Source organism: Siphateles boraxobius, unplaced genomic scaffold, assembly GCF_051911475.1.
Source record: "Siphateles boraxobius isolate OS27281-9 unplaced genomic scaffold, OSU_SipBor_1 92, whole genome shotgun sequence".
Taxonomy (NCBI): domain Eukaryota; kingdom Metazoa; phylum Chordata; class Actinopteri; order Cypriniformes; family Leuciscidae; genus Siphateles; species Siphateles boraxobius.
In genome coordinates, this window is record NW_027509222.1 from 3,936,713 (window position 1) to 3,963,195 (window position 26,483).

Genomic DNA, 26,483 nt, shown 5'->3' on the forward strand with positions numbered 1-26,483 from the left:
ACAATGTGTTGTTGAAATGATGCAGTGTTTTTTCCCCATATAATGTAAATTGAAATGTACTGAAAGTGCTATATTGTAGTCTTGCCTTTCTGAAATGTATCTGAAGCTGCCAGAGCAGTACAGCTCTCAGTCACATGTTTCTCTCAAGGATATGCCTTTCTATCTTCTACTGACTCCATGGTTACTGCCTCACAATATTGTTTGATTGCTTTGCCAAGCTCCTCAAAATTCAATATCAATTGAAGACAGACAGACAGACAGACAGACAGACAGACAGACAGATAGATAGATAGATAGATAGATAGATAGATAGATAGATAGATAGATAGATAGATAGATAGATAGATAGATAGATAGATAGATAATGGGAATACATGAAATAATGCTGTAGATGAAAACAGAGGCTTGCATTTGTCACACCTTCCCCTCACAATCTGACTTTAGGAGTGCTGCCAGGGAGAAAGACAGAACGACTGAGAGCACGTTTCCAGCTCTAATGCAACATTATTATTGTATGTCTGTCTCCAGCCTGCAGTATTACACCCACAATTTCCAAAGACTCACTGTCATATTTATCATTATCTTAGTTTAATTTCTCGCCTTTTTTATGGTTCAAGTTAAAATACTTAAGAAACTTAAGTACACAACAACTTACATCCATCTGTATATGCATGCCCAATACACATGCATGCAGAAGAAAGAATACACAATATTGAATTTAAATTAATGGCCCCTGTGGTTTTGAGAAAATATTCATTAGCAAAACGTGTCTGCTTTCTTTTTCTATCTTTAATTTAAGCAATTTTTGCAATAAATTAGCCCCTCTTCTCAGATAAGATTTTGTAAAGTTTAAACATCTTCTACCAGGTTTTACTTCTTTCATTACATTATTTCCATTTACATTAGTACATTTTATGTATACTATATTATGTTTAATAATTGATACTTAAAGTAAACGTAACTATGAGACTATGATTCATAAAATAGCAACCTAAAGTAAGAGTTATACAGTCAAATTGCCTAAAGAAAGGTGGCCATAAATGTTTACAGTATTATCACTTGATGGCTTTATAACAAGATCATATGTAATAGCAGAAACAAATCATAAGGATATTCATGTTGTTAAAACAAAATCAGCATGAACTCAGTTTACATTGTAGAGTCTACAAAAATAAAATGCGTTTATTAAAGTGTTGAAAATAGGATCATTAGTATCTTTGATTCACTTTTTTTGTTTGTTTTACCCATTAGCTCTGTTCAGCTGGAAAGTGATGATGACGAAGTGACAAACAAAACATGGGTTCTGACCCCCAAAGTGTATGAGAGTGACGTCACACATATTTTGAACAGCTTACTAGATGGCTATGATAACAAGCTGCGACCAGACATTGGAGGTAGGTGTCTGTTTTTGTTTATTTATTTTTATGTTGAGCTACTAAGCTACTGCATGTAAAATTGTTTTATTTTGTTTAAAAGTGAAGTATATAGTTACTGCGACACTAGTGACACCTAGCAGAATTACAAAAATAAAGCATATTTTCAAACGACTTTACAAACAGGTAAAAGCTACTCTCAATAAAATGTCCAGCAAATCAGGAATAGGTTTAGCTGTTTTGCAATGTGTCATACGTACCCAATTAAATAGGCTAACACTATGTCTAGAGCGAATGCTAGTGTCTCGCATATAATAAACCCATCCAATGTATCTGCAGAGGGCAAATTTTTTAACATGATGCACCACAACTATTTGAAGCTGTCTACACTGGACACATCAAAGTAAACATAAACTGGTACATTTGTCTTTCTTAACGGTTGCATGAAGCTGTATGGTTTTGAAGCATTCATTGTACCGCATTGTACAATGCCCTGTTTGCTTTGATGTGTTCATGACCTGTTTAATCTTTGAAAGGTCTAAATGCAACGAATTTTGGCTTGCACTTTTGTAATCGAAGCTGAATGTGTTTTTCCATGTAACGCATAAGCCATAATCATACACAGAGCTTCACGCTTACTTTTGTCCAAAAGAGAAAGCTTTAAACTGAAAATTTGTAAAAAGAAAAATTTAGGAGCATATTAAAAAACTTTAGGGGCGCAATGAAAATTTACCACCATTTATTTACCAGTAAAAAATCACGGTTTGCTGTAAGTTTTGGTACCACCTTGACAAAAACAGTTTTTTTAGACCCACTATGTATAATTTATATTTTCCTGTTCTCAGGGAATAGTGAACACTGCGTAGGGAACCTGTAAATTGGAATGCTCAAATCATAGAGCTCTCTCTTAATGATCTAAATTAGGTGTGTTAGACAAGATACACATATAATGACTGCGTCCGAATACTTAGACAGCTGACTAGTTGTCTCACTGCTCTATCTGGCAATGACTTTGTAGGCTTTTGACTCTGTTTTTTTTTTTAAATTGGACACATGCTCCTAAATGCTTTTCACAGTTGTCACGCATCTATTTTTAGTCGCACTGTCCAGCCCTGCAACACTGGCTAAACCCTCTGGCTCAGCCTGCTAAAGTAGCCAAGCCCTAAACTCTCACTATAGGTTGAGCTGGAAGGAGATTGACAGATCTGAATCAACCACTCACAATGCTTTAATGGTACCCGGGAAGCACAGTGTTTACATTTTTGGGGGACATAAACCCATATATTGCATACTAATAGTAGTCAGTAAACAATTGGCTTACATACTTCTTATATACTTCACCTTTAACAACTGGATAAAATACATATCTAATCTCCAAAAATTCTGAACCTTATTAAATATTTAAGTTTGCACCACTGATCTGTATAATGACTGGGTTATTCATTGTGTTCTAAACTGCCATCAGGCAGGGAAGTCACCCAAAGTGTTTGAGAGGCCAACTTACCATTCCCTACCAACAGAGGGCATCATTGATTTAAAGCCAAAACATTGACCTAAAATCAATCCTGCTCAGTCTCACAAAATTAGTTTTATGATAAACGTATTTAAATGAATTGTTACTTCAGATGTTATCTGTAATGCTTTTGGTCTTTTCGGAGAGGATAAGTCATATATTTAAATCGTCAATGTGGGTGTGTCTACTTCACACTTCAGACAAAGGTAACTGGTAATTTCTTCTTGTACGTAATTACGGAGGAAATATTAAACATGAACATATGTTTTTAGTTGCAGAAATTGATTTGAATGGCCTATACAATCAAAATTAATACAGGCCTCTTTTACTATATTGCACTATATTGTATGCCTATTAAAATTCAAAGTTTAGGAAATAAGGCAGTCAGCGCTATTTGTTTGAATAAGTTATGATGCATGTATTTAATTAAAGTGTATTGTAGGCTATATGTTGTTGAATTAATTATTAATTTAACCATAATTTAAATTATTAACTGCTTCGAAATGCATCCTGTAGATGAAATCATTGTTGAAACATTTGCAGTTAGCCTACTATATGAATAAAAACAATACTAAAACACAACATAAATACATAAACACAACAGTACAAGGCTGTAACGAAGTTCGTTGATAAGGGAAAGAGAAGGCAGGAACCGGCTAACGTTTCACAACTTTAATCATATAAAATAAACAAACACAAAAAGAAAGTAAAAGCGGCAGCCCCTCATGGATAACTGTTGCACACACATAAACAAAAAATAATGTAATGTAAAGTCCGTACCTGGTCCTCTCTCATCCTTCACTGTTGTCGCTTACGCTTTTATGCATCCGAAGAACCTCTGAGAGACCTGTGCGGCGTGCAGGTGATGCTCATTATCAGACACGCCACCGGCCTCGTCCTGCCTGCCACATACCCCCATCGCCCCTGGCAGGTCGGGGGTACCCACGAAACTGCGCTCAACTCCATCCCCCCATCTCCGGCGGCCGCAGTACATTGGGGTAAGGACAGATGAGGCAAAAGAAAAGGAGACGGAAGCATAAGGAGCGACAAGAAAAGAAAAAAAAATCTTGCTCTGGTTCTTGAACACACTGCCGCTCGGTCTTCAACCAGCTGAGAGACTCTCACTCGCGGTGCCATGCAATGGTACTGGACATCCTTTGGTGGACAGCTCAATTCTCCTTCTGGCGGAGAGCAATGGTTTCTTCGGTTGAGGTCAGCCACCAGCGAGTCGCCATTCCCTGCGAGTCCCCAAACATGGCAGACAGCAGCAGGCTCCGGCCTCTTAGCAAACGGCGCAGACTCCTCCACTCCCTCTCGGACAGCAGCCACCTCTCCTCGACCCAGAAGCGCGGCAGCGAGCTTTCACCCGATTCGAAGCTTTCACCTTACGTCTCACCTGATCCATCGCTCCAGCACCTCGGTCTCCGCTCCTCCATGCTGCCTCCATGCAGCGAGGGCTCTCCGACGGCGCGTCCCAACTTCATTCCCGGGTTCGGCACCAGTGTATTGAAGTTTGTTGATAGTTGGAAGAAGGTGGCAGGAACCGGCGAAAATTTCTAAACTTTAATCATATAAAATATAAAAACAAAAAAACAGCCCCTCAAGGACGACTGCTTGACAAACATAAACAAAACATAATGTAAAGTCTAGGCCTGGTCCTTTCTCGTCCTTCACTGTCGTTGCTCTTCCTTTTAAGCTCACGGAGGAGCTTCCGAAGCTCCTCCGTGAGAAACTCGAGACAGGTGTAGCGCACAGGTGACGCTCATTATCAGTCACACCACCGTCCTGCTTGCCACAAAGGCTTGATTCAAAATCATATTCCACCGAACTCCCTCTCAATTAGACACTCAGGATTCAATGTTTGTTAAAGTGTACATTTTAATGTTGACGCATACAGCAGATATTATGTGAAAAGCTCTTACATATGATGTGGGAATATCTCTCTGATTTATTCATTCAGCTGTGATCTTGTTTGCTTTGTCTTTATCTTTAGTTTAATTTGTACATATATTCCTTTATTTTAGACATCACTTAAGCTGTGTCATGGTGTTGACACTATGGAAATGCTTTGTGCGAGCCAGTGTCAGAAGCATGTGTGATACACAGCAATTTTGGCTACCAAAGTCAGGTGACGTCACAAGGGAACTTCCCCCTTCTTAGGGAAATGGGACTAACCTCCAAACCCAAATGACCCATGGCAGAGCTAGCTAGAGAGACGCCCATAACTCCCAATGAAGGGGGCAGACCAAAGTATTGCTATCCTGACTGTCTGAACCCTTGGGCATTAGCTCTCAGGGGTAACCTAATTGAAGGGAGCGTAGAATTAAGCAACCCATTCTATGAACTGTAAGATGCCTCAGGAGAGATCTGTGCTCTCTCAACTGCCTGCTCTACCTAAGGAAAACCTCAAAAGTGTTTTCGGGAAGTCTGGTGAGTGAGTATCTGGTGGAGCATCTATAGCAGCTTCCACATCCTCCTGCTCTCTATTACAGACCATCCAAAATGGTATGTAGGCCCTGCCTGACGACACCCCACCCCCATCATCCAAAAGGAACCACAGATAAAGAGGGGCAGCCATGGCGATTACAACCACTTCTTTCTCCAAGAGCTTCATTACCAAAAGACTTGCCAGAGAAAGTCCACCTGTTAGCCAAGTGGCCCTATTGGCTAGTGGTTACCCAGTCCTGCGGTTCTAATGAGGAGACGTAGATTCTACCTCTGTCAATGTACTGGCAGAGAAGGCAAAGATGGCGATGCCAACGATGTCCACCTTTATGCTGTGTCCCTCCATTGCTCCTCGTAAACTGCCAGAAACCATGTTAACAGCAGCTTCACTATGTCCACACTATCACCTCCAGACCATGCTGGAGAGGCTACAGATAAGGGAATGAGACGCGAGTGGCGGCCATGCCCATTCTCCTCCTCCGTGCAGCCAATCATAAATGATTAAATGAGGAAGAATAATGTATGCAACCTCCATATCTGTTTGTATCGGAGGGGCTGACACATAGGAAAGTGGGACGTTGCCAGCGGTCATGCCCATTCGTTCAAGTTTGTGAAAACAAGGCAAGTGCAGCAATACCAATCCAAATCCATGTCTAATATACGAATGGGTAACACTTAATTTTGTTATTCCACTTTAGATATAACTTTGCAACTACATGTCAACTAACTCTCATTGGAGTATTAGTAGACTGTCTGCTTAATATCTGCTAACACTTTATTGTGATGTTCCCCCAACAGACATTCTGCTAACACTTTATTGTGATGTTCCCCCAACAGACATTCAACTGACTATAAGTAATTTGGCAACTACAAGTCAACTTATACTAACCCAGACTCTAACACCGAACCATAACCTAACAGTTTACTAATACTCTAATGAGAGTTAGTTGACATGTAGTTGCAAAGTTACTTATAGTTAGTAGAATGTCTAAAGTGGACTATCAAAATAAAGTGGAACCTACAAAGGTAATGCCATTGGAAGCATTAAGCCTCCACCAAACTTCAAGTACTGGCAAGGGCGACAGGTGTGGGCATGGGACAGAGAGTGGCGGCACTGCCTACTGTCCTCATCTGTACTACCCCAATTCTATGAATTGCTACCACCCCTGAGCTGCCTGTACTGTAGAGCGCTGGCCAAAACGAAGTGAGACGAGAGTGCAATATTGCTCACTTCTCCTTTTCAGCCCAGCCTAAAAGAAGTGAATACAGATGGAAATTACATTGCGGAGAGGGTGACAACTAAGGAAGCGAGAGGCTGTACTGCCTGCTCTCCTATTCTGTAACAGCCCATTTTCATGCTCTGTACTTCCAGTACCGGAGAGGCGATAGATGAAGAAGTGGGACGCGAGTAGTGGTATTGGTGGTAAAATTCCAATATAGTTTAAACGCTTTGCGCTTGAAACCCTTATAAATATAGCTGTAAGCAGCAATTATCGGGGTTCAATTGCTTTAGGACCTTTGTTGCTTTATGCTGTTGGGGTCTAGACCACCCAAAATTAAACAATGAACACACAATTCAGAATACATATAAATGTAGGGCTTACGCATAACAAATCTTTGATGGAGAATACACAAAGACACACACAGAAATTTAAAGGTTAATCTTTGATACTTAGCTCATTTAACACATTAAGCATGCTAAACACATAAACACACACACACACACACACACACACACACACACACACACACACACACACACACACACACACACACACTTTCTTACAGATATTTGATATAAATGATAGGAAACAAAATGATTTCTCCAAGTCTCCTCTTTATAACATAATTAACAGGGTTCACTGTAATCATAAATATGACTTCAAAAGCAAGACCTGTTAAAATAAGTATGATATATAGTAGAATGAGTCAATGAGTGGTCCTCTGCTGCAATCTACTGTTAATAATGGTAATTTAATGCTATACTCATTTTAAAAGTGTTTGTTTTCCAGCAGGAGATATAAATCCTACACTAAAGCAAGGGACATAGTCCATGTAATCTCCATCAAAATGTAGATGATCTTTAAGATATAACAAATTATTGTGTGTCTGATCTGTCTCAGGCACTACAGCTTCATGACACAAAGCAACATATCATACTTGGCGTTTACGTCATGTGACTGTCATTAGTCACTTGTCTGAGCTCCTTTGAGCTCCCTCATCTAAGTATTTAAGGATGTCAGCTTGGTAGGGCTGCCCTTTACTAAAGGTTTTTCTAGTTGACTATTATTCCTTCATTTAAGCGATTAATCACATCTGTATATTAATAAGCTAAATCATAATAATGAGCCTTTAATTGCCTATACATAGCCTAATCAGTGCACCGGCAAAATCCCCCAATACTGCAGCACAGCATAAAGTTAAAGGCCATGGTGCAGGTTAAACGCCACTGTCGATTAATAGGTACATAAAGCAGTCAAGGTATGTATATAAAGTTAGAAATGTCTCCAAAATGGTGTTAAAGTCCGGTTTTTGTAGTTTTTGGTAAGTGACGGTTATTTTTTACGCAACTCTGCGATGACGTCACATGAGGTAGACGTGGTGGATAGCCTCAGCCTTTCTCAGCTACTAGAACTAGTTCTAACACTGACTATGGCGTCTAACTGGGATGAGGAAGAGGTGGCGAGACCCACAGTTAACATTTATGATGGCCCACAGCCATATAATTAAATAATAAATGCATGGTCAGAGGAGAATGACTGGAGAGTTGGTGGAGTGTCCTGGTGAGTTGCTACCATTTAGAGACACAGCAATGACCGCTGGAGCTAGTAGTCTATGAACAGCAGTGCATACAATAACAACTTTTTCTTTACTGTCAGTGAATAGCATCGAGTGAAAGTCAACGTTTTCTTTATATATAGTGACAGTGATTATGTCGTTGGCTCAGATAAGTACCCTAAACTTATAAATCTATAAATAGAAGGTGTATTATGCTAGCTATGGGCTAGCTTGACAGTCCCACCTGTGAATCCCTAGTGTTTATTTCTAAGCTTTTACCTCTTTCTCCGCTGAAAATGTTGTTTGCAAACGTAGCCGACGCCGAGTATGCTGGTCATGTCTTCAGTGTGATTATTGTTGATTGTGCCAACTAGTTTTCCTCGTGATTGATTGTCATTAACACCGTCAGGCTTACCGGGAGAGGGAGTGAGTAGTAAGCGCTGTGTTTGGCAGGTGTCTGTGTGGGCGGTGTCGTCCCATGGAAACTGTGGTGGAGAGCTTGTGTTGTAGGGAGGTGAGCGTGAATAAACAAAGAACTGCCAGCAGCCCCTCGCGGACGACTGCTGGCTAAAATAATATACAAATACAAAAACCAAAACACAACTAAAACACAGGCCTGTTCCTCTCTCGATCATCAACGTCGTCCCTCCTCCTCCTTTATGCCTCCGCTCCTCGGTGAGAGATGCGAGACCGGTGTGCTTCACAGGTGTTGCTCATTAGCAATCGCACCACTGCCCTCGCGCCGTTCTCACGTCTCTCGGCCGTCCTGTTCGCCACAAGATGTAACATGCCTAACGCAGCATCCTGGATTTGAGGCATGCTGCCTGAATACATTTGTGCTACACATAGCATACTCACACTTCAGGCAGGAATTTACCATGATGATGATAAATTAAAATACAAAAACTACCGAAAACACTGACTCACGACCGCTCTTGCTGAATACCAACCTACTCAGCACTGAGCTGACGCAGAGCACACATACAACTCCCTCGTGTGACGTAAAATGATGCGATGCTGAAAAAAAGCAGTTTTTACGAGCAGTCAAAGAAACGCTCACTTTATCTTCTAAATTGGTGCCCTTATGTTGTTTTAAAACATTTTAAATCCTGCATTAACTTTTCATATGGTATTTTCATACAAGGTTATGCATTAATTTAGATTTTTCTTGCAAGATGCAAGATGCCCTTTAAGGAAACTAAACAACCGAGAGAAATATATGTCTACCTCAGATGTAACGTTTGATCTGTATGTCAGCATCTGGGAATAACATTATAATCTCGTTCACGGTAGAGAAAGCTGCTTACATTTAGGCTACGCAAGAAAGTAACCATGAAGACAATGAATTAAACATATAAATCATCATATAAACATCAGGATTTTTAATTAATCGCATGCGTTAACGCGTTAGCGGAGAGCCATAGTAAAAATACATAACAACATGAAGCTCTGAGAAAATATTTGTTGTGACAAAAATTGAAAATAAATGGAACTTAAATGCTCTCTTTGAAACACATACATAAAAAAGAAAGCTATTCAAATCATCTAAGTAAAAAAGATTCTTTGTAAAAATAATAATTTTTTATGTCCCACTTACAGCCTCAATGACCATATATTTACATGCATGACTGTCTACTGTTAAAGTACAGGTGATCACATTTAACAGCCTGTTATATTACCTGCAAACTAGCCTTTTTTACATGCCATGGTTACACACTGGGTAGTCTATAAATGACAACTGATGCTAAATGGTGGTGACAGCTTGGGTACGGCAGAGCATTGGACTCTACGTATTTGCAAACAGTACAGCCAAGATGCCGTAATATTGCTGATATTATGGTTTCATTCATTCATTCATTCATTCATTCACCATAGTTAGTGTAGTACTGTGTTCTGTTATGACCTACAATCAGTAGCTAAAACAAAACTGCAACAGGTTATTAAAAAACATTTAGACGTTTTTAATGGTTAATTCAACTTCAGATATTTACTACTTGTGCTTGTGTATATTTGGATGCCTATATCATATACATTTTATTTAATTAGATGAAATATCAAATCAAGTAATCTTTTTTAAAGAAAGATAGCAGGTCCATTTTTCAAGCAAAACTTTTCACAAAAGAAATGCAGGTGCAGACTTACTACATTGTCATTACCTTAATAAACCTCTTTTAAATGTACTCAGAGATAACTGAACTAATTTTACATTCTCCTTGTTTCTCTCCACTGCTCTTTACAGTCAAACCAACCGTGATCCATGCAGACATGTTTGTCAACAGTATTGGCCCAGTAAATGCCATCAACATGGTAAGAATATGCTCTAATGACAAATTCCTTTATGAAAAAAATAAATATAGTGTTTCTTTATTTCCCCAGCAGATTTGTAATGTCTACACTTAGATAAAATGCTACAAAAGCTGTCACTGGGCCGCTACCCTTTAAAAAGGTTCTAATATGCAAGGGCGTAGGTTTGGTTTTGATATTGGTGGGGACATTCCCAGAAACTGAGGAATCAGGAAATTAATAGGATAATATTGAGGTTTTTAGTCTATATTGACCTTAACAATACGTTAATGAATTCTGTAATGTTATGGTAACTATTAAAGACATGAAGGGAGTTTAACAGACACTTTACTCTGTTCATAGTGCAGAGCAATAATGCAAATTAAAGGGATAGTTAAGGGAATAGTTCACCCACAAATGAAAATTCTGTCTCTCCCACAAGTTGTTTCAAGCCCTTATGAATTTCCTCCTTCTACTGAAAACAAAAGAAGGTATTTTGAAGAATGTTGGTAACCAGACAGTTGATGGACCCTATTGACCTTCATAGTAAGAAAAAAATACTATGGAAGTTAATGGGGGCCATCAACTTTCGAATTACCAACATTCTTCAAAATAACTTCTTTTGTGGTCAGCAGAAGAAAGAAACTGTTGCAACAACTTAATGATGAGAGAATTCTAATTTTTTAAGGAAACTATCCCGTTAACAGAAATTAACTTTTTGCATATTTGTTACTGTCCAGTTTGTCCTGTTGGACATGACACACAGCAACTTGTGCCGTTGTTCTGAGCCATGTTTTCAGTGTCGTAAGAGCAATGAAACTTTTTTCAGCCTCAGCTGATGAGACTGGGATGACAAGGGTTTCAACTTCAACAGACCTCTCATTTCAACAGACCAAGCAATTTAGTGTTTTCATGTTTAATGTGGATTTTCCATAATGATTTTTATACTGTACAAACATATTTTATCCCCCTACACTAACCTTATCACATATAACTTTCTGCATTTTCAAAAAAAACGTCAATTAGTATGATTTATGAGCTGTTTTCCAAAAAAAAAAAAAAAAAAAAATTCCCCACAAGTATTTCGGAAATTGCAATCTTTGAGGGGACATTTTGTCTTTGTCCCTACAAAAATGGCAATATACTAAAATCTTGTCCTTGTGGGAAATTTCTTTCTTTTCTTTTTTCCCTTTTTTGGAAAACGGCTTATAAATCATACTAAGTGATGTTTTTACTAAGTTTCAGTGCTCTTTGCGCGCACACAAACACACTAACGATTTTGTTTGCCACCTATCCCGCTATTGTCATACATTATATTGTAAAAACTGAGCTGTCCCCAAATCATTATTTGACGCGATTTACCCCGTATTGCTGTGCACAGAACTGTAGATTACTCCCTAGTCTACCGCATCTAGGTTTCCTTTAGAGGAGCTTTGCCGCTACACACTACCAAATGTAGCTACAGCCTCTCACAAGTTAGAAAGAAAACACAAAGCCAATCAGTTTAGCGATGTGTGTTAAGCAGGCGGGACCTAGATCTATTAACCATTGTGTTTCAGGATTTGCGCATTTTTCTCTGAACACTCTTGTAAGAGATTTTAATCTGAGATGTTTCCTGGTTAAATAAAATAAGAAATAAATAAAACCCACAAGACCCAACCGGGCAACAGTGGTTATATATAAATATTTAATTTTTGATCAAAATTATTGCTAGGGACAAATCAGTGTCACTGGATATTGGTAGGGACACGTTCCTAGCGTCCCTACTAAATTCTACGCCCCTGCTAATATGTACCATTTAGGTACTAATATGTACACTTTTGGTACCAATATGTGCCTTTGAGGTAGTAATATGCACTCTTTAGGTACAAAGGTGTACATTTTGAAAGGGTACCGTATTATCATTCAAATACATTATTTCAAACATTATTACATTAGAAACTGAAAGTTAACATTGTTTATTACATTGTACTGTAACCAGTTGCCTTAAGTTTGTGTTTGGTTTTATTGACCAATCTTTGCAGAATACACTTTATTTATGATTGTATTTTATGACTTTTTTTATTTTATTTGAAAGATTAGAGAGCAGAAATATACCAAGTAATTTACCATTACTGGGAATCCCTAAATCCCACTTCCTTCTACCATTGCCCATAAGCAAAACCACAAAAATGGTCAAGTTGGGCTTCGCTCGCAGAGAGCATTAATGGGAGGGAGGGCCAGGCCCACAGAAAGGGAACAGATCCCCGCTACAGGCCAGTAAAGACCACCATAGTAGAGCCGGTGGAGGAGAAGAGCATAGTAGAGCCGGTGGAGGATGGACAGGTCAATGAGTTGTGGATAGAGGGCATTGGGTGCTGGCTCCAAGACAGATTAGACCTCTCGCTAAGGGTCCATGACAGGCGTGGCGCTGGCTCGGGGTCTGTGGCGGGCATGATGAGGGGCTGGGGTGGCTCAGGTCGAAGCTGTGGGTCTGAACCTGGTGCTGGAAGATCAGGATCCTCTTCCAGGATCCACCCAGTGCCAGTTCCACACACTGACAAAATGTCCCTTGAGCACCATTTCTGAGAAGCCATGAATTACATCATTTAAATCTGTTCGGAAAAAAAAGAAAAGAAAAATCATCATCATTCATGGGCTAAACTGAACAACTAAAGCTAATTAGGTGCATTTTAAAGTTCCCAAAGTCTTACTTGTGTTTCAACAGAATTTTCAACAGAAATTACTAAGTAATTTAAAAAACAACAATGTTGAATAAGGGTTCATTAATTATGACAGCTGTATTATGAACAAAGTCGATGTAAAAATAATTAAGTAAATTATATATTGACATGTTCACTTTAACTCTTTTCCTGCGTTTGACAGATTTTTCCATCATTTGTAGGATAACTCTTCACCGCCATTGGCAGAATTTTACAGCTTTCCGTGATTTCACTGTTATACAGTAGAAATAGAACAGAATCTCAGAATCAAAACACAAATCAAAACACAAGCGATAGAAGCATTTCTTATGCCTTGCATTTACTCGTATTGGATTCGTTTGACGGACAATATAATTTGGAAAAAGGTTTGGCTTATACCCAATCAATATTTCATTACAAAGTCGAAGAGGTCTCATTTAAAATTACCTATAGGATTTACCCTGTGAAACATTATTTTTTTTATTTGAATTGCCCTTTTTGTGACAGTTGCCCTGGAACTGTGGTTCATTTGTTTAGGCACTGCCAATTCTGCCAAGACTGCTGGTCTTTTGGAGAACCGTAGAGACAAGCGCAGTCAGGTTTATATAATACATTTTATTTAATGGAAATATTCCATGTTCAAAAAGTTTTCCAATAAAAACCCAAGATTTCTGTAAAAATAAAAAAAGCATTGCTAATGCATGTTGTAGCTTTGAAACAAATGTGATTTAATGTTGATAATAAAAAAATGCATGAGTCTAGATTAGATGTTCAGATATTCATACAAAAAAAAAAATCAGGAGCAATGATAGTTTTGTGAAAATGATCAAACGCTTTTTAAATGTTGGTGGGGAAAGAGTTAATATGTCATTAAAGTATTATATATGTATTTTGTCTGGAGATAACAAACACTAAACAAGATACATAATCAAAATCCACATTAACCAATAGAAACAGGATGTAAACACAGGAAGAGAAAAGGGAATCAATGCAACTAAAATGTAAACTATTTCTAATGTATTAAAATTAGAGTTCTTAGACACAACGGAACACACAAAATGCTGAATACACGTAACAAAACTGTTGATCCAGTGGTGATATTTTTGTTATAAGGACAGGGTTGTTCAAAGTTCTAATTCACCCACATATTACTTGTTTATTTTATGTATTCATTTATTTATTTATTTTAGAGCCATAGGGTTGTCCTGCTGTATACAACACAGAGATTAATAAAATATAGCAATGCAGAGCTTGTGAGGTTGCACAGTGGCATCGGCATATAACAGTATGTTAACATTTCTATGGGCACGAAATTTTGAACAGTCACAGTTCAACAATTGAAAGTCACATTTATTTATATGGCACTTTATACAATACAGATTGTACAGAAAACTATCTCTGTCAACTCAGACTTGGATCCTGAGTTCATGGAATGTGTGCACATGATTGTGTGACATCAGTAGTGAACAGCCAATCACATGCCTTGAAACATTGAGAGAATCAGAAAGATTTTCTCTGTTCTGCCGAGGATAACGAGATTGACGAATATGAAGTGCATAAATGCACTTACACAACAAGAAGAAAATATCTTGCTGTATCAGTGCAAGTGAAAGTTTTGAAGATAGTTTATATAGTTGATAATACAGGTATGCGATTCCAAATACAAAATTATTTGTATATATTTAAACTAAACGTTTAATATTATTGTTAAACTAAAATTGCTCATGTGTAAAGGATATGCGATATAATAATTATATAAACAATGTATAAATCAAATCAAATAATTATAATAAATAATCATCGCTAAAAGCCAGATAGTTTTGTATTTAAAAATAGCTTAGGGTTTTGGCCCCTGATGGGGGACTATGAACTCAGCCAAGGTTGTTGTGACCGTCCTTAAAGGGGTGGTAAAATGCCCTTTTCACAAGATGTAAAATAAATCTCTGATGTCCCTAGAGTGTGTGTGTGAAGTTTTAGCACAAAATACCCCACAGATATTTTTATATAGCATGTTAAAGTTCTCACTTTTTGAGGGTTAGCAAAAACGCACCATTTTGTGCCTGGCCCTTTAAATGCAAATGAGCTTCCTCAGAGGGCGGGGTTTCAAGAGCTCTTGTGTGTTAGCAGCTGCGATTACCTCACGCAGACACACTAAAATGACAGAAACTGTTCTGATTTTAATGTTAAAACAGAGTCAGACAAAGATGGAGAGACTCAAGAAGAAGTGACAACATGTAGAATGCAACAGGACGTCTCTGAATGGTTAGTTGATGAATTCATGTTGCTAATGTGGAGTTAACTATCTTCAATTAGCATATTCTGTCATGATAATCTATAAATCGTTCGTATAGGAACTGTTGTGAGATGCAGAGTGACTTTTTATTGCATGTGAAAAGAAGAATGCTAATGTTTGAGCTGACTCACAAATGTACTCTTATACCCCTTTTCCACCAAAGCGTTTTGAGAGCCGGTTCGGAGCCGGTGCCTGCGCGCGAACCAGTTCTTTGTGTTTCGACAGCCAAAGAACCGGTTCTCGGCCAGGAAAACTGGTTCCAAAGCGGCACCAACTCTTTGCTGGACTAGAACCAGAGAACCGTTCTTTTACCACGTCATGCTTATGTCGGGGGCTGGGGGCGGGTTTAGATGTGTCCTAAACATCTTTTCTGACCGCAAAGCCAGGAGAAACATTTGCAGAAACACGATGTAGTCCGCCATTGTAATTGTTATGCTTGAAGTTGGCGCAAGCGTTTCTAGCTTTTTTTTATTTTATTTTTTATTGAAAACATTATGTAAGCAAAGAAGAAAACAGTCACAAAATAGAACAAATCAACGGAGAGAAAAAAAAGACAAGACAGGTGTACATAACTAATCAGAAAAGATTACATATCAAAGGAAAAGATTAAAAGACTTACATATTTCAATTGTTTTTAAAGCCTTCTTGGTTCACGAGTTAGAGATAATCCCAAAGTAATGTTGTACAGTACTTGCAAGCGTTTCTAGCTGAGACGTAAAGCGACGTACACAGTGACGTAACGACGTCGTTCGCTGGGCGCTCTAGAAGTGGAAAAACAAACAGGTTCTGAGGAGGTTCGCAAGTTGAACCAACTCCGAACCAACTTTGAACCAGCACCAGTTCCGAACCCGTTCTTTTTTGGTGGAAAAGGGGTATTATAGAACAACTTTTCCTCTTCTCAACATGGACTGCGTGTCCCGGGGGCGGGGTTTATGTACATTTTAGGGTTACTGATGTCACTAACCCGGGAGGAATGTTGTGTAGTCCCTACCAGCCGTTTGTTGTAGTCCTTTTCTTTAAAGGGGACATATCATGCTAAATCCCCTTTTTTAGCCCGTAAATGCATTTTGTTGTATATTTGGAGTGTTTATAAGTACAGAAAAGTTGAAATATGTCTCTTCAGGTGCTTCATTGATATCTTTATATCCTGTTTTGGTCATATTTTACAACCTGTTCCGATTTTTCTATTCTCTATGACGTTTTTTGAACAATTACGTCACAGTATTTGCAGCGGAACTGCCAAATAAGCACATCGACTACCGGCCCAACACTTCGAGCAATCCGCCATTTTAATTTCTCGCTGCGATTGTTTTGTACAAGCTCAAGGATGCAGAAATTACGAGAGGGTAAGTCAAAATGTTCGGTTGTTTGATGTAGTAACCCACACACTTCATTACACCGTCTCCCAGCAGAACCTCTTCGAAGTGCCTGGTTGAGTTTTATTTTTCATGGAAAATGTACCCACATCTGTGGTTAAAGTAATTTTTGTGTGCACGAACGAAGCACTTCAAGGATAACTACTTCAGCAACCTCCGCCAGTATAAAGAAGGACTTGCCGATAGACTTCGTCTGATTGAGGGGTCAATTCCTTCTATCTTTGGAGACGAACAGAGCACTTCGGTAAGCTGTAAATAACGTTTTTACGTGCAATAACAACGTGCTTTTCTTTAATTGTTTATAATACAACTTATATTTTGTTTGGTGAGTGTTAAATAGTCGTTGTAAAACATGCATTATTGTAGTAGTGGGCATGGATGGAGAAGTTACTGTAAATACAGAAACATACCATTGCGATACATCCATATGAAGACGTTGTTCTGCAGGTTCGTCGTCTTCATTTTCATCTCGCTCCGGGTCCGGCTCTGGCTCGACATGTAAGGCTTGATGGACAAGTCTTCCGTTGTTGACATTTTGTTAATAACGTGTGAATAAAAAGTTTCTGTGCCGCCATATAATCGTATATCTGCTATCAAACTACAAAAATGGCCGAACGGGGTGGAGTTGAAACGAGTGTCACCTCTGCAACCTGGAGAGGGGGCGGGGTATGAAGTGTCTCATTTGCATTTAAAGAGACCGCACCAAAACGAGTTGCTCTCAGACGCACATCAGAAAAGGGGTAGAAAAGGGGCCTGTGGAGCTATAATAATGAGGAATTCAGACCCAAGCATTAAAGTTCTGCTTTATATAGACCACAAATGTAGGATTTATATGTAAAAAGGAATGATTTAAAAGCATGATATGTCTCCTTTAAAAGCAAATATCTCCCTTTGTTTTGAACTTTGAGCATAGTAACTTTGCAGATGTTGTTTATGCTCAAACAGCAACATTTCACACTAGCTAAAGTTAGAAAAGTGAAATCGTGTTTTACCACCCCTTTAACTCTAGAGCTCCCTCTGTGGGGAAGCTGTACACTCTAAAGTGGAGAGTCTTCTCTTTATGGTGCAGAGAATGCCAGTTGGATCCAGTTAACTGCCCAGTGGCTTCAGTGCAGGAGTTTCTCACTCTCAGGACGCTTTTTCTGTTGGTTTATCCCCCTCACAGCTTCAGGTCTACGTGACGACTATTGCTGCCTTCCATGCGATTTGCCTTTACCTCTGCTTGTGAGAGCCCACACTAGTATGGCAGCTTCTAAAGTTTCATTGTCAGGAGTCTGACTCCAAGAATGATATGATGCTGAGGGCTGTAAAGATGAGCGGATCAGCTCTTACGTCACTGTTAAAAATAAATCATCCACCCACCACCCTCCCGAACCTATGATTTCTCAGATTTATATATCCACACCCGACCCACACCCAATTGTCACATTACAAGTATTCAAATTCTCTGTGTTAAGCGTGATGATATGGTAACATATTACACTGAAGTAGGATGCTTTTGAATGAACATTTATTTAAAGTAAATGTTCTTCTTTGGCAAAATTACATATGCTTAATGAATAGCCTAAACAGACATTACTCCCTTCAAACTCAAATTGTTTCCATCACTGCAACTTCCAGAAGACTCACACGAGAAATTGAATACATTCAGCCCAAGTGAAGGCTGGAAATAGGCTTTATTAGTTTGTCAAATACATACAGCGCTTCCCAGCTTTTACATATCACATACACAGCACTTGATACATCCTGGTTGATTAGTAAAACACTCCCACACTGTACTTTTCTTTTCTGCTGTTTTGTTTTGAATTTGCCTTTTTGAAATGTCTCGGATCTGTTTTGCTTCCATTGCTGCTTAAACAAGTGGACCTCACAACTGCGTAACGAGTCTGCAAATTAGTGCCTGATGGAAAATGAAGCTTTAAACATGTTAATATTTCCATCATCATGTTGAAAAAAACTTTTATCCGAATAATTTCTGATAAGCTTAAGTGATTTAGCAATATTTCATGAAGGTTTTTTCCTTTGTTTTATATAATGACCACTAGGAGGTACTCAAGGCATTTGTTTTCCTTGATTAGCATTTGTTATATCTCCCTGAAGAGATATATGTTGTTAAAAACTAAATTAAAAGAGAGATGCACGTTCGTTGCATTTTACGGTGAAATGAGTTCCATGCCTTTATTAAAAACAAGACATTAATGATTAATCTCTCATCCACCTGTGACCCACTGGCAACTAATTGGAATGTTATTTTTTTATTACTTGGCTTGCCTGGCCCGCTGATTATCTGTAGTGTCCATGGATATAACTATGATCAGTGCATCAATAGTGAGCTGTTCTTTTCCCCCACACATAAGGTTTTATAGTCTGGACCTGGACTGGAAGTGCTTTTGTCCTAAGCTGTACTCTAAATGACTTTTTCGTTCCCCATAGCGTCAACGTCAGACGCAGCGTGGAGTTCCCTAGCAAGGGAACGCCTCAGGTTACGACTGTAACCATGGTTCCCTGAGAAGGGAACGAGACGCTGCTTCACCCTGCCATATTTCCTGCATGCCTGGGAATCAGAAGTTAATGCTGCTTTGATCTGGGTATCCTTCCGCGGTATGCTGTCTCTTGCACTGGGTCTCGTTCCCTTCTCAGGGAACCATGGTTACATTTGTAAATGGAGATGTTTTTCCTCTCCTTTGGGTCCCTGGGCTAACCCGGCCAATTTCTTTATTCGAAGCATCTACTTGAACCAGGAATCGTTTGGAAAAGTCTGGACTCTGGAGGGCCTGACTGGAGCACATCTTTTCTTTTAGCAGGTGCAGTTATGGTGGTGAAGTTTGTGATGAATCATCGGTACCCAGAAATGATCAAACCTTTTTCTTGCAGACTGCATCTCATAGCATCTACTTTGTCCACCTGAGACCTTAATTTGCCATTGCCCAGGTAGTACCCCAAAATAGCTGGCTTCTTGGGATGTGACAGTGAGGATATTTTTACACAGGTTTATCGACGTGTGACAACACCAGTAATACCGGTATCACAGGTGGGGGGTTTTAAAACGGTAATTTGAAAGTGAAAGTAATATGTCCGCATGGGCATTCATAATGGTGCGGAGCAGAGCGAGCGTTTTCAATTAATTCCTATGGAAGTTGAGCTTCTGCTCCGCTCCAGTGCACACGCACCATTATAAATGGCCGTGCACATTTTCCTTTTGTTTTCAAATGACTGCCAATTCGGGGGCGGAATGCTTGAATTGTAGTTCAAAAAATCAAATCGATGGTGAGTGGCAGTGCCGTAACTGATGTAACCGGTGTTGCTTCTGAACACCGTCAACACCATTCCTGTTGAGCCCACTTACACTTTGCCACATTCAAGGACGGGCCTGCTGCATGGATCTTCTCCAGGGTGTGTTGTAGATGCATTAGATGATCTGCACAAATGTTGCTGTAAACTGCAACATCATCAAGATATGTAGCAGACTAGACGGCTACATTGGGATTGGGATCCTGTGGGTCCAATGGGTCCCAACGCAAATATTGCTTGAGCAGGTGGAATTACCTTTGCTGCGGGTGGGAGTGGTGGTCAAAAAATACAGCGCGGGATTGTTGCTGTCGCTGTAAATTAAGTTCACCACAGTCGATCAGTAACATTCTCCTCCTCCATAGCAGGCTAGGCCAAGTGATTCAGTATTTAATTTATTCATTAAGTATGTTTAATGTTTTTTAGTATAAAGTAGGCCTATTTTCTTTTTCATAGAGCACAATGTTTTTAGAATGCCGTTTCATGCTCGAGATGCTGTAGAAAACGCTAGACGCGAGTGCAACTGCTAAACATGTGTCAAGAGCATGTTTACATATCAAACAATGCAAAAACATCATGTTTGGTGAAACCCCAATTTGGCATTTTTCTTATTGTTTCCGAGCATATAGAATATGTTTAAGATATATTTGCCTTCATATTTCATGCATATTTTCTGCAAAAATATTTAACAAATTGCAAGTCATTTGTTTTACATTTACACCATGTTGATCGCTTCAGGTGTGGTGCACTTGGATTAGAACTTTTTTAACCAGATGTTTAATAAAGACAATGTTACTTGAATCATATTTCAGTTACGGTTTTAAATTCACTAGTTAAACATAAAGATAAAAAAAAATTGTGAATCGGTCAATCGTTCTGAAAAAAAAAATCAAGATTTTAATTTTAGCGTTTTTACCGGTTGTCCATTGAGAAGTTGTCTTGCTGGAACTGTAGTTACAGAGTCAGAATTATTGTCCTCTTCTCTAGAAACATAACAATTACTCATCATCTTTTCCTTGAAGATCGAAGAAAGCTTTGTGTCCCGGCTGGTTCTGGCTAGCCTTGGGATTTTGTGCACTTCCGGTATTGTTTGAGCATCTCAGTTCAGTCTCACCCTCAATATAAGATGATGTATACTGCGTCTTACCTCGTGGTAGTTGAGAACGAGGAACACTCGAATGAATGTTCGTGTACTGTTGAGCTAGCTTCACCTTCCCCAGTCCTGAAGTTGGGTTGTGTTCTCACCTACCCATGGCAGTCACAAGGAAGCATTCAAATTAGCTGCCCCAGTTCATCTCCTTAGTATGTTGTTCTGGCATCACCCACCACTAGTAAAGGTTTTGCTGGTTATTTTAGGTCTTATTAGGGGTTTCTACACGGAGAGTTGAAGTCATCCACAACCATCGAAGATAAGTTTCTGGTAAGATGTTAAACTTCTCCAAGATGGCCTCCCTCAGGTTCTCGTACACATCTGCCTGCTCCTCATCCATAGTAAGTAAAGCATACAGAGCTTGACCGGTGAGCAATGGGACCCGCTGATAACTCCATTCCTACTTGCAGGGGTGGTAAAAGAACTCAAAAATTATACTCGAGTAAAAGTTTATATACCTAAATAAAAAATGACTCCAGTAAAATTAGAAAGTCCTCCATTCAAACATCACTTGAGTAAAAGTACAAAAGTATCCGATTTAAAACATACTTAATTATCGAAAGTAAAAAGTAAATATTCAAACTGTAAATATCAATAATTAAACAGATCAATTGTTTTGGGAGTGATATGCAATGTTTTAATTTAACAAATTATTAGATACTGCAATTAAGAATTTGTTAGATTTGCAATCATAAGAGACAATGAAGCACCTTGCATCAATTCTAAACAATTTCATTAAGTTTAGTGACAGCATATTATGGTGCAATGACTGGTAGGCCATTCTTTGAATCAAATTTTACAATTTCAATTCAATTATTGTGGTTTGATTCCGATCTTGATTCAATATAGATTCATTTTGATAAATATTTGGTACAGTAGATGCATGTTAATTTTTAAATTAAGAAAATCTCACCTTATTCTGTAAACAGGCTACAGAGAGCCCTGTCAGCTGGTATTATTACATGTTAAAAATACATGTGATTTTTATTATAATAACAACTTTATAATATTTTAATGATATAAGTAAAAATATAATAAATATATAGTGCACATTTAACAAAATACTAATTTATATTAATATTAAATATATTATGAAATAATTTTTCTAGCCAACTAACATGCTATGGTCATTAAATGTTTTTTTTTTTCCTGAGGTAAATGTAACGTTATGTGACATTGTTCTCCAGCTGTTTTATTGACCTCTTTCCGCGGTTGAAAAACACTGATTTATTGATATTATGTACAAGGTATATACATTTACAAGTTGTACTGTATCTTTCAACATAGGCTACCTATTATTGTTCATTTGTGTTTATTTACAATTAACTAGTAGTAAAGAGATTAACGGCACCCCATAGCAGGCGCTAGCTATCTGTCACGTCACATTTAAAAGCTCCAAAACAGTATTTATTGTTTAAATTTCGTAATAAAATTGACAGAATCTGAGAGCTGAGAATTTGTTTAATATCAAAAGTAACCTAATCTGTCTTGTCTGTCGGTGTCAATGTCCTCTTTGCTTCGTGATTTTTCTCTGCGTGAGAAAATGGATGTGTGTCGTGAGAGCGTGTGGAAAGTGTCAATTGCGTGAGTCTCACACTGAATGAGTGAGAGTTGGCAGCTCTGCAATAGACATGTTCCATAACATTAGCTGCATCAAACAGAAGATGTGCAAGATACAAGGTAAGCGGGAATCTCGGGATCATTGCTGGGCAGAGCTGCACCTTCACCTGTTTCTGCGGTCATCTTCCACAATGGCGAACAGACTGCTATGTGAGCGTATGCTGGCAAAGAGCTTGCGCATTCTTTTTTTCAAAATAAAACCAAGTTTTTCATTGGTTTGGAAAGCCAGTGTAATAAATACTTGGAGCAGGCATGGGGAAATGTAACGGAGTAAAAAATAAACTTTGTCTTTAATATTGTAGTGGAGTAAGAGTAAAAGTAGATGCAAATAAAACATACTCAAGTAAAGTACAGATCCCCGAAAAAAATACTTAAGTAAAGTAACAAAGTATTTCTACTTCGTTATTTACCACCACTGCCTATTTGGGCCATCTCCGCATTCTCGCCAGCGTCACGAACCATCTGAGATAGTTCTCAATGTCATCGTCCAGTCTGAGTACGGGCACTGTTGACTGAATTCTGTGTGTGGGTGCTGTTGTTGGGAGTTCCAACCGCAGATACTCTAAAGTACTTGGGGTTGCTGCGGCTGCACATTTGGCACATTTTGTTTCAGGCCTCAGATATCATGCTCCTATTGCTGCTGTGCACTCAGGAATCACGCATCAGAATCACCAGCTTGTCTCTGTAGTGCTTGTGGGGCCATTTTGCAGTGAACTGGACTTCCTCTGAACCCTTAACTGTTCCGTCGGCCACTTCTTCTTCAAAGTCTCCTTCATATCCCAAGCCATATGTCTAAGAAGGACCAACTTTTGCATGCAAATGTCACAAGTGCACAAACAATTATATTTACAATATACTCCACGGTAGCATGCTTAGGCTTCCTTTATATGGGCCCTAAATATCACAGGTAGGTACATCCAAGTACCACAGGTAAGTACATCTTTAAACTCCCCCTGTAGTCAATAAATGTATCCCTTAAAACTCATCTTTGATCACCAAAATGATATATTTAAACTTTTTTCCTTGAAAAAATGTTCTTTAAAATACCTTCAATGTAACACTACACCCTTGCTTCATTTAGTATACACGGTACCATGAATATGCAAATTAGCCCTGCCTCCACTCACTCCAACCAGCTCAGAGATCCACTCAGTCAGGTCAACTTTACTGTAGTAAACGCTCCACAATGGTATCACTCTTCACAAGTGTCTTCGGACACATAACGGTAATTTAAATGATTAGCCTTCTGATTGACTATGTTATCAAATAGCTAATAATGTGTTGCTAATCTTACACAAACCATGTTTCCATTGCTGTTCACCATCTCAGTCTGCCTTCTAAAAATTAGCATCCTTAAAAACGCTTTGAACAACTTAGAACATTAGTGGAGAAAGGCATATAGTTCACCGTAATATACATCATATACATAATTCACCCAACATTTTAGGCTGAAGTGTGTAAAAATTATAAGAATGCCGTAGTTTTACTCTTATTTCTAGACTAAAGAATAAGTATGATTCATAAAGGTACCTGAGTGTTAAGACTAGGTCTCAGCACCTAAATTATTTAAGAGTGCTAGAGAGGTATCCTAACCTAGTTAAGGGTGACAAGATGGCAGCAGAGAGGAGGAGGCCACACACTTTCCAACAAAGATATAATGTATTGGAGTTATATGATGACAAGGGAGTGGATAAAACGATAAAATCTTGATCTGACCTTGTGAGAAATGTAATAACCTCTCACACTCTACAAATCAATGCTTTGACTGCAGTAAAGTAAAAATCACATTTTTTGGCAACTGGAAAAATGCAGCAATGCACCGTTGATGACTTGAGCCCTTCAGTCCACAGTAAGCTGGGTCGTAAATAGCACTAATTGTGGCACTTACCACGCCATACATACAGTACTGGCCAAATGTGATGTGTGAAATTTTTTGTTTGTTTTTGTTTTGAATGTCCTAACCATTTTGCTTAAACCATCGAAATAATAGGAATATATCCGGATCCGGCTAACTACGGTAACATTGAGATAAGAACGAGACAAACAGATGAATACTAGCATTGATGCCACTCCTCTTATGATGTAACAAGTACATGGGATGTTATGAGAAGTGTTCCCGGCTCTGGTTGGCCTAATTTATGTATAGCCTAACAATCTTTTAAGGGATTCTAAGTATATAAATGTGATAGTGTGTTAACTTATGTGTATGCTAGGATAAAGAGATCGATATTTATTTTAGATCTAAACTGACAGTGTGTCTGACTCCGAACAACGCTAGGAAGACCGTTCCAGAGTTTGGGTACTAAATAGCAAACTGATCTACCGCCCGCAGTTGATTTTGATATTCTAGATAATCAACTGGCCAAAATTGAGACCTATGTGGACGTGAAGGACTAGTCAAGTCTTATTTATATGTATAGCACTTTTTATAATACAGATTGTTTCAAAGCAGCTTTACGGTGATAACAGGAAAATAATGCAACAAAGTTTGTTTTGGCTGTACTGCAGCTCTATAAGAAAATTGCGTCATTGTCCAGCTTAAGTGAGTTCAGTGTTGATTAATTTCTGTTGTAAAAAAGGTTCTTAACTAACCTGACAGAACATCCATGAAGAGTGTGACAGTATTCTAGTTTATTTTGTGTGGAGGTTTTTGGTCCAATGATTAAAACCTGATTTTCTTCTGAATTTAGTTGTATGAAATTAATTGTCATCCAATTTTTTTATATCAACTATGCGTTCCTTTAGTTCTTTGAATTAGAATTTTTCTTTGGACCTCAAATAAACATAGAGCTGAGTATCATTAGCGTACCAAATGAAAACTGATGCCATGTTTCCTAATGCTACCTCTCAAGGGTAGCATGTACAGGGTAAAAAGCAAACGTCCTAGTACTGAGCCTTGCAGTACTTCATAATAAACTTGTGATGATGCTTCTTCATTTACTGCTACAAATTGATGATGGTCAGATAAGTCTGATTTGAACCATACCACTAAAAGTCCACTAATGCCAATGTTTCCGAGCCTATTCAAAAGAATGTTGTGGGCAATAGTATCAAGATACCATTTTGCGTACTCACACTAGGCACGGTTGCCCTGGCACGATTGCCACCTCTAACCCCCTGGCCTGCACTTTCATCGCACTTAAAGTTCCGGCCCGGAGCACGCTTTTTGTTTTGAAGATGAACAGGAAGAAAAGTGCTTTTACTAATAGACTGCCTAATATATTTATCATTTATGCCGCACAGCGATTTTCACTTGATTGTACTGTACTTATCAAAAGATCATTACGGATGCAGTTGACTTTGATGGAGGAGTTTGCAGTTTTACTCACAAACTACAATTCCTGTTCATCAATAAATTAAGAACCAGACCAGTTATAAACCTAAATATACTGTAATAATTTGAATTAATTGAAAAGTGTACTATCCATGTAGAAATAGATGTTTGCTGTTGTAATGATGACAGAACTGCACACAAGAGTAGTAGCTATTCCATGCTTTGGCGCGGCTAGCAATCACACTACTTGCGTCCCGAGCTTTAGCCCAGTCGAACTGTACTCTGGCCCACCTCTTCCAAGCGGGCCAGGGGATGGTTAGTAAACTGCACCCGGTCACGGTACAGAGCAATCTCACAAGTCAAACGAACCAGACATTGAGGGTCAAATATGCTAAGGCACGGTTCAGAT

The 26,483-nt window shown here is 38.7% G+C and overlaps 1 protein-coding gene across 4 annotated transcripts in view; it reads left to right on the forward strand.

Moving 5' to 3' along the window:
• gabrg2 (gamma-aminobutyric acid type A receptor subunit gamma2) overlaps positions 1-26,483 on the forward strand; it is a 135,329-nt gene that overhangs the window by 30,061 nt on the left and 78,785 nt on the right. For all 4 annotated transcript variants that reach the window (XM_077224863.1, XM_077224864.1, XM_077224865.1 and 1 more), the window contains exons 2-3: positions 1,252-1,394; positions 10,349-10,416. In XM_077224863.1, coding sequence (XP_077080978.1) covers positions 1,252-1,394; positions 10,349-10,416 — 211 coding nt within the window. The remainder of the gene's footprint in view (positions 1-1,251; positions 1,395-10,348; positions 10,417-26,483) is intronic.